At 54.3% G+C, this 14,447-nt stretch overlaps 1 protein-coding gene across 1 annotated transcript in view; it reads right to left on the bottom strand.

The window, feature by feature from the left end:
* The window catches only part of ADGRD1 (adhesion G protein-coupled receptor D1), a 122,932-nt gene extending 111,770 nt beyond the window's left edge, over positions 1–11,162 (bottom strand). Inside the window, exons 1-3 of the mRNA XM_044243557.1 lie at positions 10,925–11,162; positions 10,793–10,829; positions 1,207–1,290 (exon numbers count right to left, since the gene is read on the bottom strand). Coding sequence (XP_044099492.1) covers positions 1,207–1,290; positions 10,793–10,829; positions 10,925–10,984 — 181 coding nt within the window. The 5' untranslated portion in view covers positions 10,985–11,162. The remainder of the gene's footprint in view (positions 1–1,206; positions 1,291–10,792; positions 10,830–10,924) is intronic.
* Between the last annotated feature and the right edge of the window lie 3,285 nt (positions 11,163–14,447).

Here is a 14,447-nt window from a genome sequence, read left to right as displayed (position 1 = left end):
CTGGGAAGAGAGATGAGATTGTAACAGAGGGGAAAGTCATGTCATGACCTCCACAGGCAGCTTACATCCCCGTGGCTCAGACCTTTCGGACAAAACACGGAGCTCCAGACAGGTCTTCCATGTGGGGCGCTGGCTCGCTGTGTGCAAGCAGGAAGGCAGGAGTGGCACTGAGAGCTCCTGAGCTGGTCTTGCACTGGTGGGCCCTTCCACCATCCAGAGGTCCCCAATCCTTAATGGCCCCATTCTGGGGACACCCGCGGCCCAGATTCCAGCTAGAACGCTTCCCAGTTTGCAAATTTTAAGGGAAACGTTTTAGAATCTTAGGCGGCAATTTATGGCAGCACGTGAAGTCCCAGGGGATGGAAGACGCCGGCATGCCGGTGTGGAGAGCATCGTCATCAGCGGCGTGCGGATTTTTTAAAAAAAACCCCACTGCACAGAACTGGAAGAGCCCCAACGTGAGCCTGTGCTGGGCCGGCGGCAAAGCCCTTGCTGCCCACGACATAATCAAGAACGGTATGGAAATGAATATTGAAATGCGAAGGCATCCCAAAGCACCAACCACTTATAGTGGGGAAAAGTTTCTTACTGGAAAGGGAGACAGTGCTTAGGGGTATGTGGGGCTCCTCCTTGGGGCCAACGTCTGAATTCGGGCAGATAGAGACTGTGCTTTCCGTGGAGTTGGGGATGTTGGGAGCATCTTGGGAGATGTTCGGTCTTTTCAAAGTAGTGGCCAGTGATGTTTGCAGAAGCTGATTGGTCAGTGGCTGTACCTCTGCCGAGGGAAACAGCAACCCCCCGGACATGCACCGTTTTGCCAGTTGTCACGCCCCTCGGCAGTCGGCTCAAATGCACCCCCGTTTGGCAGGTCTGTCTACCTAGAAAATGGACACCTAGACCCATAGGCAGACTGACCCACCACCTGCAGCTTCGGGCCTCCGACAGCTGCTTTTGCTTTAAGGCTATCGGGGGAAAGCACACACATTAATGGTATTTTGAATCACAGGTTCTGTGATAAAAACTATATCAAGCTTCTGCAAAATACTTTGGGTAAACAGTGATTGGGAGAAGGCCCCCATCAGGCACCAATCTCCGCTAATCTCCCGGCTTCCAAGTGGACACTGTCCACGTCGGTGTCCCCTGACAGCCCCCCGCCCCGTGTCACCCGTCCCTGCAGCCTCGGGTTCTCTCACCACCCGTGTCTACCTCCAGTTGTGTCCTGAAGCTCATGGATCCCGTCCACATTTTCCAACGGCCAGTAATGGGAAGCAGACGCCAAGACCTCAAACCCTGGGGGGAGAAGAAGAAACGTGGGAAGTCAGCGTCAGAAGGGCAGAACCCCTCACCTTGCATCGTGAGTGGAAAGAGAAGAAACATCACGGGATGCGGGATTCACTGAAGAGGAATTTGGATAAATTCAACACTTTGAATAAAGGGCTCTTAATAAATTATAAATGGGTGAATTTTTCCTTGACAGGATAAAGCATGATAAACAGGAATGAGCGGAAACCTCTGAACCGAAGGGAACACCAACCCCCATTCATCAAGGGGCCCAACGGGAAGCATGTCCGTTAGGGTCAGGAGAAAGGCAAGAACCTTGTTCTGTTATTCCTTATGCTGTTGTAAAGGACATAGCTGGTGCAATCAAGCCAGGGAAAGAAATAAGGTTAATGTGATTTTTTTTAAAGATTTTATTTATTTGACAGAGAGAGAGAGACAGTGAGAGAGGGAACACAAGCAAGGGGAATGGGAGAGGGAGAAGCAGGCTTCCCACTGAGCATGGAGCCTGATGCAGGGCTTGATCCCACGACGCTGGGATCAGGACCTGAGCTGAAGGCAGATGTTTAATGACTGAACCACCCAGGTGCCCCAAGTTTAAAAGGATTTAAAAAGAAGAGGAAACCGGCACCAATATTACTGACATCATATAAGGCTCTTGACAGCACCTCCTTGTTTTATTGTAACAATAACCTGTCAGGTAATTATCTTGTTGGCCTATTCGTAGAGATGAGGGGCCGAAGCTGCCTCAGAAATCGCCCCGCTGACTTGGTTTGACACGGAAGGCTCACTCTGGGTCTCCCCAAAGCATCTCCTGGTCTTTCTGCTCTCGCCCTCCTTCCGACATACTAAAAATTAGCCACTTGCAGATTTCCTTTATGACCCTTGCACTTTGAGTAGACAGGATCTCGTGAAGACTGACCGTGTCCTATTCTGCTCATCCCACTTAATACCCCATGAACTGTTTCATCTATTTGCCCCTACCCAGGCTCCGTGGTGGGGTCTTGGGAATAGTCCTGGGGCCGTGCCCCCCCCCAACATGCTGAGCCCCTCGCCCAGCTCCAATCTGCTCCTGGATTAGTTCTCTGTGATTAGTTCCCAGAAGTGAACACAATGGCCCAGATGACGACATGATCATTAAACTCCCAAAGGAGATGCCGGATCACAGAGAAGCAAAAATTAATAAAGTCGTCTGTGTTATTCATTGTAAAAAAATGTTTTAAGAGGAGGTAATGAGGTCGTTATTTTCAAATGAGGTATGCCTCATAAGGAGAATGAAAAAAAATGAGACATCCTTACAAATAAGGAAAGAATTTGGTAAACGAAGCCTGTGGCCCACCAGGAGAGAAGTGAGTAAGGAAATTTATACAGATGTGACCCGTGAAAGTCAACAGTTTCCCTGTCTTCAAACGATAACGCGAAAACGGAACGGAAGAGGAGTTCTCATTTGTAAACATAGCCCACGAAGAGAAGACATTTAAGTGCCAAAAACTGAGAACCGTACAAAATTCTCTTGGAGAAAACAATAAAATAATACCGAGGGACGGACAAGAACCCTTGGATAATGAAGAATTTTGTAACCTATTTTGGGGAAAGAGAAGTCCAAGTCATAAAAATGTCCACGCACCCTCGAATTCATACCTAAACACAAGGAGAGTTGTTGTAAACATACTGAGAGATTTTGTGTGAGAGAAAGCTCATCATCTAGAAAAGGAAACAAAGCAAGAAAACCCCACAAACCTGCAGGGGGCCGGCGACAGGGGTGGGGGGCCCGGCCCCCACACAGTGAGACCATCACAAGGTCACGGCTCCAGAGAGGACCCAGAGCGGCATACGAGTAGACAGTTCGGTGGGAAAGCCCCATAAACACCGCCGCGCACTCGTGAAACCGGCTTATGACAAAAGGGGTCTTTCACACCAGAGGAGCAGCAGTCAACGGAAGCCTCAGGGCTAACTAGCCGTCTGCAAAACACCGAGATCCCTAACTCACTCTCTTCACCATAACAATTTCCAGAAGAACACCTGGGGGGCTCAGTCAGTTAAGCATCTGCTTTCGGGTCAGGCCACAATCCCAGGATCCTGGGATCGGGTCCCGCATCGGCCTCCCTGCTCAGCGGGGAGTCTGCTTCTCCCTCTGCCTGCCACTCCCCCACCCCCGCTCACGCTGTCTCTCACTCTATCGCAAATAAATAAAATAATTAAAAAAAATTTTTTTAGGGGCACCTGGGTTAAGCCTCTGCCTTCGACTCAGGTCATGATCCCAAAGTCCTAGGATCAAGCCCTGCATCTGGCTCTCTGCTCAGCAGGGAGCCTGCTTCCCCCACCTCCTTCTGCCTGCCTCTCTGCCTACCTGTGATTTCTGTCAAATAAATAAATAAAATCTTTTTTTAAAAAATTTTTAAAGCCTTCAATGCAATGAAAATAAAATATAAAAGCTTATAAGGAAACCAGGTGATAAATCTATGTGCATTTTTAAAATATTTCCATACATAAAAATCAATCAAGCTAAATTGAATCGGGAAGTGATGTTTATGTAATACACGTGACAGAAATGCCTGATTTCTTTTTAAAGGAATGTATTGAATTTATTGTCCTCATTAAAACTCCCACTATTCAGAAAATTTAGACCAACAGAACATTGGGGCAAAGGACAGCAACAGGCAGTTGAAAGAAAAAGGAAAGCAAATTATTTTTAAATTTATGAAAAGGCATTCAACACGGCTCATCATTTTCAGAGGTGAGCGTAAACTGCAATGAGCTCCCTGTCCCAGCTCACCCCGCCGACGGACGAACAGTTAGATGTTCTAAGTTGGTGAGTTCTGCCACATTTTTGGCAGAAGGTACGGTCTTTCTGGAGGGCAGTACCAAAACGATGACAAATTTTAACTGCAATTTGAGCTAGTAATTCAGCTCCTGGAAGTTTATGCTAGAGACAGACTCACACCTGGGATTAGAGAGCTACGTACAGGGGTATTTGTTGCAAGATCTATGTATTTTTTATAGTATCGAGAACACATGAACAAAGACAATGCTTATCGGCCAAGGAGCCGGGTCCTACGGACGGAGCAGCTACTCAGTGGACCAGGAAGTCATTAGGACAAGGCTGATACACGTGTCCTGATGTGGAACGTTCCTCAAGCTGTACTGTCAAAAAATCAAGGTGAGAGAAAAATTTGTTAGTGCCAACTGTGGAAAATGTAGTTGTTCGGCAGGCAAGGTGGGAGGGAAGGATGGAGAGGAGGAGAGAGAGACTTTGCATGGACGCCCGGAAATGGACCGCCGTATTTTAGGGGCAAGGAAATTGAGAGACTGGATGGAAGACGTGAGAAGATTTCTATTCCTTTCTATTTCTTTTCTTTTTTTAAGATTTTATTTAATTATTTGACAGACAGAGATCACGAGTAGGCAGAGAGGCAGGCAGAGAGAGAGGAGGAAGCAGGCTCCCTGCTGAGCAGAGAGCCCGATGCGGGGCTCGATCCCAGGACCCTGGGATCATGACCTGAGCCGAAGGCAGAGGCTTTAACCCACGGAGCCACCCAGGCGCCCCATTCCTTTCTCTTTCTGTCCTATTCAAACGTTCGCACGTGCGTTCCTTTAAAAATTCAAAATGTGAAAACACGTGGATTCGCCAACGTTCACTAGAAATGGTTCTACTCTATCCACGCAATATGGGGACTCTGATACGTCATTATCCAGAACACTCCTTTCCATTTCTACCATGCTTTTCTCCACCACCACCACCCGTGCCCAAAGTGTAGGATATTCATTTTGAAGAGGGGAAACATCATTGACCTAGTATTCAGTTCATCTGGGGCAGGCGGGCGGGCAAGGGCTGGGATGGCGGATCAGAAAAGGGAACGACATCCCTCGTGCAAAGAACAGGTGCGGAATCTTCTTCACAACCCACGTTGTCATCCAGTCGACACTGTGGATGGTAAGTCCTTCCCAATCATCCCCATTTTCAATCCCCCACCACCTGTTCTGGGTGCAAAGGCTGACAGAGGAAAGAGATGGTGGCCTTATTCGCACAGGGAGCCCCCCAAGATGGCAAGAGTGTGTGAGAGAAGGGGGTGTGAGAGAAGGGGGTTAGGGTCCGCCGAGGGCCTGCTATCCCACTCCCTGCACTTCCGGCAAGGATAACATCCCACCGCGTCACCCCAGATGTCACACATGGGCCAGGCTGAGATGGTGGGGTGGAGGATGGAGATGCACAGTGGCGGGCTTGCACCATGAAATGCGCACAGGGGCCCGGCCGGGAGGGTGCTCACGAGGACGAGGACGGACAGACCCCCCCTCCTCCGGCAGGCCCAGAGCAACGAATCACAGCAGGGCTGGAAACGGGAGCCCCAGGGATGGGGCTGCCAGTCCCGGGGGATGGGGGCTGCGGCCGGCTGGGAGGTGTGTGTGTGTGTCTCTGCCAGTCCCTGCCTGTCCCCACAGCTCTGCAGGGAGATCTGCCCAGCACGGCCAGTTTTCCCCCTTGTAGGTTCCCAGATCCTGGAGGTTCTTTATTCAAAATCTCCCCAAATCTTAATGTCTCAATTAAGGTGATTACTTTAACTAAAGCATTGGGCAGTACTAACAAATTGTGCCTAAGAAACTAAATTTAGCACGTAGGTTCCCCTTTAAAACCGCAGGCGTAAAAGCCCACAGCCCTACAAGTGTCATCAGATCGGGCAAATCTCATCCTTTGGGGACCAAGAAAGACCCCCAGGAGCCACGTTCCCAAAAAGAAGGGGACCTGGGATATCCAGGTTTTACAGACACCCCTGTTTCCATGGATGAACCCTGTGAAGTCTGTGTGTCTGCTTCGACACACCGTCAGCCTGATGATTACACGGCTCCTCCTGGGACCTGTGGCCCTAAAGAATAAAATGGGGGGAGGGGGGAGAGGTATTTGGCTGACACCACGACGGTTATAACGAGTTCTCCAGGAACAAATGCTCATCCTGATGCCACGTGCTGGACTCAGCCTGGTGAGGAGCAGGGACACGCGACCTCTCGTGCCCCAGAGGACCGTTAACACGACCTTTCCTCTTCCCTTTCCGTTGCTCCTCCGGATCCCGCACGCCCGCCCCTTCTCTAGGACTCGTGATTGGGAACCGTCCTCCCCTGACACTGTAGGGAAGTCTGTCACGGCGTCCCATGCCTCGTTCAACAGCAGTGCACGCCACGGAGGAGATCAGTCCCCGCCAGTCACAGAGCTGGCCCTGACCGGTCCCTCCTCGGTCTCCCCACGCGACTCCCCGCTGTGCCCGCCGACTGCAATGCTCCTCCCCCGGCACCCCGACCACGGGAGCCTCGGGCAGGAGCACAGCCCACGCGCCATCACCCTCCGCACTGGCAGCTCCTTCCCTGTTTGCCCACAGCACTAACTAGTCCTTGAATTCTTTTGTTTGTTGACATATCTGCTGTGTCAGATCCTCTGGTCCATCTGTACCACAGTCTCACATCTAACACACGCCCAGGGTGTGTGTCTGTCTGTGTAATCCAGATTTTTGCATTTGGATTCTCCCCAAAAGGGTAAGCTTAGCGATAATTTTTTTCAAACTATGTAGGCAGAATGGATGAGGAAACGCAATCATGAATAAATGAATGGATGATCATAGAAAATATACATACATACATACTTCTGAAACTATATATACCCCCAAATCTCCATTGATCACACTTCCGTTTGTTCAGTAGAGTATAAGCATTATTTTTAAAAACTCCTTCATGAACACTTTTCTTTGCACTGGGAAGAATGGAGTTTCTGGCAGGACCTAGCAGCTCGGACAGCCCCTCGCAGACCCTGTAACCCTGTGGCGCTGACCGATGTTAATTTGCCTCATTTTGCTGATCATTTTGCAATATGTACAGGTACTGACTCATGACATCGTACACCTGAACCTAAAATAATGTTGTCTGTCCATTATGTCTCCATTAAAAGATACATAAATAAAGGGAACGGACTGTTGATCTGCACAGAGAAATAACCAGTCTGTGGCCAGAGGGAATTACAATCATCATAACCACCCGTATTGGCCTTGGCCTCTGAACAGGGCCGTGAGGGGAGCTGGCCCGACCTCCTGGTGCCGGGTCGAGCCCAGCTGCTCTGGATACCCCAGGCCTGGGAGCAGCTGGATAATGGGGATGTAGAAGGTCCCTTTTCCTCATTAGAGAAGTTAAATAAACGGCATATGGGTGAACTCTGTAAATCCCCGCGATCTCTCTGCTGGTGCCATGTACGGTTTATGTCTATCAACCACCATGCTTCCCAGCACCATCCCCGGAGCGGAGCACGGGCTCAGCGGCCTGGGCCAGGGAAAAGGCTTAATGCCGTCCTTTCTCCAAAATGAAAGTCCACGGTCACAGATAAACACAGATAATAACGAAGGCTCCGAACAATCTAGAGCTGTCGTCCAATGATTTACAGAACTGAATACCTATCTACACGGTAGAGACACACATCTGGTCCGTGCCTTGTTGCCTGGGCTGGTGTGGACAGAAAGGCAACGACGGTGCCCCCGGGAGCCGCCGTGTGGCAGGCGGGCCGTGCTCACCGATTCCACTCATGTGTGACCTACAGCACATGGTCAGGCCCACCCCGGTTGAACATCTCCCGCGCGGGACGCAGTGTGCAAGGTCACGGCAAGACAGGGAGGCCTTGCAAGTCCTGGCACACCTTAAGACGGCACGTCTGGAGTGGTCGCTGTGGGAACAAGGGGCCCTCCCGGAGGCCGGCCCCACGTCCTGGGCACACCTGCTGCTCAGCCCCTTCCATGCCCTCGTGGTCCCCACGTGTCCTTATGTGTCTGAGCCCACTGAGAGCGGCTGAGGTCACTGCCACATCTCACCGGCGACCTCGGGCAAACCACCTGCCCTCACCGGAAGCCCCCCTCCTGCAGGAGAGGGCCGTGTGGGGACCCCACAGAATCCACGTCCAAGCACCCACTATGCTGCCAGTTTTCAATGCGGCTCCACGTTCCCCAGAATTCAGGGCGACAGCTCACAGAGCCATTCCCTGCGGGGTGGGGTCTAGTGGTTTGCAAAGGCTCCCCCTCCAGGAACGGGCTCCCTGCCGGTGTCTGTGTCTGTGAGTGGGCGCCCTGGACAGGGGCTGGGCTAGGCTCCCAGGACCCTGAAGGTCGGTGCCCCCAGAAGCAGAAAGGAAGGCGGCCTCCTGGTGGGGGTACCACACGGACCATGGAGCCGGGGTCAGACATCCCTACAGGACGTAGGGAGAGCAGATGATGGAAGGACCAGAGAGAGAGCAGGAAGAGGGGAGGGGAGGGGAAGAGAGGAGACGGGGGAGAAAGAGAAGGTGAGGCAGAGAGAGTGAGAGACAGAGAGAGACGGAGACAGTGAGAGACAGAAAGAGTGAGACAGAGAGAGATAAAGAGAGACAGAGAGGCAAAGAGACAGACAGAGACAGTGAGAAACAGAGAGATACAGAGAGACACACAGAGACAGAGACAGTGAGAGACATGGAGAGAGACACAGACAGACAGACAGACAGACACGGAGAGAAGGAAGGGAGGAGGGAGGAGCGGAAGGGGAAGGAAGAAAACGCAAGCAGTAGGTTTTCGGCCACAAGGGAACACCCACGGTCGTGTCCGGGGCGCGCCTGCCTCTGTCATTATGGTGCCGGAGGCGGGAGGAGGCGCAGGTGGCGGACGGTCAACGGCGCAGGGGCGGCGAGGAGGACGGGAGAGACCCCGAGACGCAGGGAGTGAGCCAGGAAGGGAGCCCGTGGTTGCGGACGTCGGCAAGGAGGCTGAGCAGCTCCAGCCCTCCCCGCGGGCTGGCAAGCTTGCTGCTGGCCACGCTCATCTGCCACCGTGAGGTCTCCGTGGTACAAGTTACGGGGAAACAAAGTCAGCTTCGGCTGATGATACGGCGTGAGAGAAGCAACGCTTCCGTGTGGAGCGGAGACCGAATTCAAACCACTCCTTTCCGTGGAGGGTCAAGGCCTAGGTGCACACAAGAGGATGTGCATGCATGTGTGTGTGTGCATGTGTGTGTGTGCACGCATGTGTGTACGTGTGGATAGGTCTGGGCGCATTTGGACTGTGTGTGTGCATGTGGGTGTGTATGCATGTGCATGGGTGTGATGGGTGCACATGCATGTGGGTGTGGACATGTGTGCCCACGTGTGGGTGTGTGTACCTGGTGTGATGTGTGCCCACGTGTGGGGGTGTGTACCTGGTGTGGTGTGTGCCCACGTGGGGGTGTGTATACCTGGTGTGATGTGTGCCCACGTGGGGGTGTATGTACCTGGTGTGGTGTGTGCCCACGTGGGGGTGTGTGTACCTGGCGTGGTGTGTGCCCACGTGGGGGGGGTGTGCCTGGTGTGATGTGTGTGCATGTGTGTGGATGTGTGTGGATGGTGTGGAAATATGTGTGGGTGCCATGTAGCCAGGGTACAACCTGGAAACCGCTTCCTGGCTTCCTTTTCTATGCCGGGCAGCAACCTGGGTCTTACACACATCTGCCCACTGATACCCTCCCTCACTCTTGTCCACTGGAAAACCAGCAGGAACCTTAGCCAGCCGGGCAGGAAGGGGAGAGCCTCAGGGCAGAGGCACACGCACCCCTTAGCATGACACCCGAGCCATGGAGCCCTGATTTCTTTCGTCCACACTTTGGTTAGAGAAAGGGGAGCACACAGACTTCATGGCCCTCACACCTTTTCCAACAGAAGACTTAACTTGGGCGTGTGGGTGGGAGAGAAATGGCAGCACCAGCCATGAAAACAGGTAGTTCAGGCTGTGCCCCCTGCCCTCCGGGATCACCTGCAAAGAAGAAAGTCCAGCCCCACGACTGAGGTCCTGGCACTCACAGCAGAGGCCTGGTCTTGTGCCTGGGGGGCCTGGGGATGCTGGCTGTACCCGTGGGTTCTGGATGGTGCCCAGGAGGGGGCCGGGCTGCAGGGACAGAGGTCAGTGGGAGCTCTGAGTCAAGGTATGCTCCCCAGTGGGTCAGGTTTTCTCGCATGGCTCCCAAGCATGGGTGCTGGGATCTCGACGGGTTCCTCACCCCCACACAGGGGAGCCAAGGGTACCACGGCCACAGGGCCTTCCCGCTGCTCACCAGACCCCCTTCTTCCCCAAGCCTGCACCTGCGACGTGGCCAGACCACTCAGGGACAGCTTGCAGACCGAGGACTCGCATTGGCCCATGGACAGTAAGCCCCAGCTGGGATGGGGACAGAGAGGACAGAGCCCTAAGTCAGCTTGGAGACACATGGCAGGAGTCAGGGCAGCAGACAGAAAGCCAGCACCTCCTCTTCATCCTAAGGTGGCAGAGACCAAGAGCCAGAGGCCTCTGGGCAGCCGCCGCAGCTGCAGACAGCAGCATCTGATGCCAGGATGAGCAGAGCGCCAGGAGACAAAGGGCGGCCAGCTGGGGACAGAGGGGCCTGCAGCTGGGCCGCCCTACGCTGGCCCCAGAGAAGAGCGACACAACTGTGTGGGGACCCGGCACCAGGCGGGCAGACAGGCGGTGGACAGCGCCGGAGGACGCTCCCTTACCTGGATGGGCTGGCGGCCTAGAGAAGGCTCCGTGCACCTGCACACAAAAGACGAGAGCGTCAGAGACCCAGGACGGCCGTGGAGGCACAGAGACCTAGCCCAACCTCGGAGACAGCCCCTGGGAGATGGTACCTGGAAATCGCAGAAGAGCAGCAGCAGCCAGAAGTGCCGGCCCCAGAGCAGTTTCCTCATGGCTCCTGGGGAGTTGGGACACAATCCTGCCACGTTCCCGAGCTCTGCGGCCAAGCGTGTGCCCTAACTTTCACGGCCCCGGAAAAGGGACATTTTCACAGGGTCCAGGTGGGGAAAGATCTGCTTCTCTGTAGTGGATGAGACACAGCCGTCCTGCCCGCTCACGGGCGTCTCTTCCTTGTCCGGGAACCTGACAGTGTCGGGTGCCGGTGCCTCGGGAGGGCGGCCCAAAGCTCAGCGGGGCCGGCGTCCGCGTCCGGGCTGCCCTTCCTCTCCGGACTCCCGTTCTGCCTCCAGCCAGGCTCGAACCGGCCCCTCTCTTCTTGCCTGAAGCGGGCAGCACGAGGAGACTCTCGGAGGCGCCGGTCCGTGCGCCCCCCCGTGTGCCCCCCACCGGCCCCGTGCGCCCCACGGGCCTGCTCCTTCCTTCGCCCTGACTCAGCCCCAGCACGGGCCAGAGGCAGTGATGTCAGGCTCTCTGCTCAAACTTTGTCCGGGCGGCTTCTCTATTTATACCCCTCGCTGCAGCGTCCTTCCTGGGTCCTAACACCGGTCTGTTGAGAACGTCGGGCCGGAACAGGCTCAGCGTCTGGGGAGAGCAGAGGCTTCCCACCAGCTCCCACCAGGTCAGAGCCACAGTTCCTAATGAGAAATCCCACGACAAACCCTAAACTGTGTTGACAGCTGAGCCTTGTTTGTCCAAAGGAAGAGAGAAGGTGATACACAGATGGAAACGGAAAGTAAACCACACCCGCGTGCCCCCAGATAAGTGCTGACCACACTGTTCTCGTTAACCCTTTCAGAGGCGGGTGAACACTCTGGGAGTGTTTATAGGGTCCTCGGTATCCTCACGCCAAACCCCAAATCCCGCCCTCCCCCGCATCTGGGAGTCAAACCCTGAGCCGCCAGAGCCTCAGTTTACTCGAGACCAGAAGTTAATCCAATCTACCCCAAACCATGCTCACTCACATGCTCACACTCTCACACATGTACACGCTCACACACATGCACATGCTCACACACATGCTCACGCTCACACACAGCTCACATTCACACACATGCTCACGCTCACGCTCACACACATATGCTCACGCTCACACAGCTCACACTCACACACAGCTCACACGCATGTCAAGCTCACACACATGCACATGCTCACACACATGCACATGCTCACACACAGCTCACATTCACACACAGCTCACACTCACACACATGCTCACGCTCACACAGCTTACACTCACACACAGCTCACATTCACACACAGCTCACACTCACACACAGCTCACACACAAATGCTCAAGCTCACACACAGCTCACACTCACACACATGCACACGCTCACGCACACACTCACACACATGCACATGCTCACACACAGCTCACACTCACACACTCACACATATACACACGCTCACACACAGCTCACTCACATGCTCACACACATGCTCACGCTCACACACATGCTCATGCTCACACGCATGCATACACTCACACACACATGCTCAGGCTCACACACATGCACACGCTCACATGCTCACACACACATGCTCACACTCACACACAGTTCACACTCACACACATGCACACGCTCATGCTCACACACAGCTCACACTCACACATATGCTCACACTCACACATGCTCCCACAATCACAAAAGGCATTCATTCACACATGCTCACAAGACTCATATGCACATGCTCACACAAGGCTCCCATGCACATGCTCTCACACATACACACACACACACACACACACAACAGGAGTCAGCACTGTAGTTTGCTCCATGATTTTTTCCCACGTCTGCCTCCCAGGCCTGCGAGCTGTGTGCTCTCAGGGAAATGACTGACCCTCCCTGTGCTTCCAACTCCTTGTCTTGGGGAAGGGAGCAGCACTTCTACCCCACAGGGAGGTGACGCATACAAGGCCCCCAAGGCCGTGCTTGGGAGCTGGAGAGCACGCCATAAACCTTGCGAGGAGAAACTGTCACCCAATAAACGTCGGTGTGATGACGAGTCCCAAGTAGACAAGAACATCGCGAAACGTTAGCTGAGAGCACTCTCTCCTTCATCCTGACTTTAAATGGAAGAAAGTCCCGAATCCAAGCACTTCCTAAAGAGGATATGAAGATGGATTCCAGTCTCCATGGGAGAACAGAAACCCAAACCTCGAATGTCAGGCAAGTGGGCAGGCGGCACCCTAGCCTCCAAAGCCAGCAGCCCTGAGCCTTCCTGCCTAGCTGTGGAAGGTTCCAGATCACCGCTGGCAGCGGCTGAATCCCTCGTGCACTGGTGAGCCCTGAGCCCCAGAATCAGGTGTTCAAGCAGAGACAGTAGCCAGCTGCCCAGTTCACCACCTGTGTCCTCCCTGCCAGCAGGCTCCTCCCACCGCCTCCAGACGGACGCGGCCGCGTGGACGTCCCTTCCCAGCCTTCACCAACCACCTCTCCGCGGGCCGCTGTCTATGCGGACCTCTCCCATTTCCACAGCTGAACAAAGCGGCCTGTGCCCCCTTTTGATCTCCGGGGCGCTGTCAGATCATGGAGGCCCCCAGCTCCACGGCCGGCATAAACGCCACAGGTAAAGCGAACCAGGCAGCCCGCGCCGCAGGTGTCTACATTCACTGGGGACTGGCGTTTGCCCAGAACCCCAGACCACCTGCTTGTGCTACTTCGCATTACCTGTCCTCCAGTGTCTCCTCCCCACGTCGAGAGGGACGCCCCTTCACCTGAAGTGCCGTTTCCCGGCAGGACAGACTTTGGAAGCAGTGCAGGCGGGCTCAGAGCCGGGGCTGCAGCACCGTGAGTCCCCGTGAGCCTTTGGCCGGTCCGGAGCAGCATTCTGGCCCCAGGGCTCCCTCCCTGACGCCCTTTCCTGCTCCTTTCCTCCACGTCACCTTTCCCTGTCTGATAGCCTTTACGAGTTCAGCCCTCATTCCCCCACTGTGCGTGTCTCCCCATCACAACCAAGCCCCGCAGGAGCAGCGACATTCTTCTGTCCTCAGCCCCGAGAACAGGGCCCAACACTTACCCCGGGTGTCACCAAGCTGTCGGACAACTGGCTACTCCCGTAAGTCCAGGCAGCTGGTTCAACTCACATGCCCGGTGAAACGGTCCCCACAGTCAGTTACCATCTCTCTTGTCCTAGAGACACACACGGAGGAACAGAAAACAATGCTTCTTCCCTGTCCCGAGAATTTCTAGGATCTGCTCTCCACGAGGACCCTGTAAAGCACACAGCCATGTCGCCACACTGGGCATGCATCCCGGTGTTGGTCTCACCCCTTCGGGCAGTGTGAGCACCCTCCTCCCCTCCTCCTCCCCTCCTGGGCGGGCCTCACACCTGATCTCTCGTTCCAGGGGCTGTGGCTTTGTTCTGCTCTGTCCTGAGTCCCCATGAAAGGGAGATCACACGGCACTTGTCTTTTTCTGTCCAACATATTTCACCCAGCCTAATGCTGGGTCA

The sequence above is a fragment of the Neovison vison genome, chromosome 3 (genome assembly GCF_020171115.1).
Source record: "Neovison vison isolate M4711 chromosome 3, ASM_NN_V1, whole genome shotgun sequence".
Classification (NCBI taxonomy): domain Eukaryota; kingdom Metazoa; phylum Chordata; class Mammalia; order Carnivora; family Mustelidae; genus Neogale; species Neogale vison.
The sequence above is the reverse complement of the archived record's forward strand: the minus strand, read 5'-3'. Positions and strand labels throughout refer to the sequence as shown.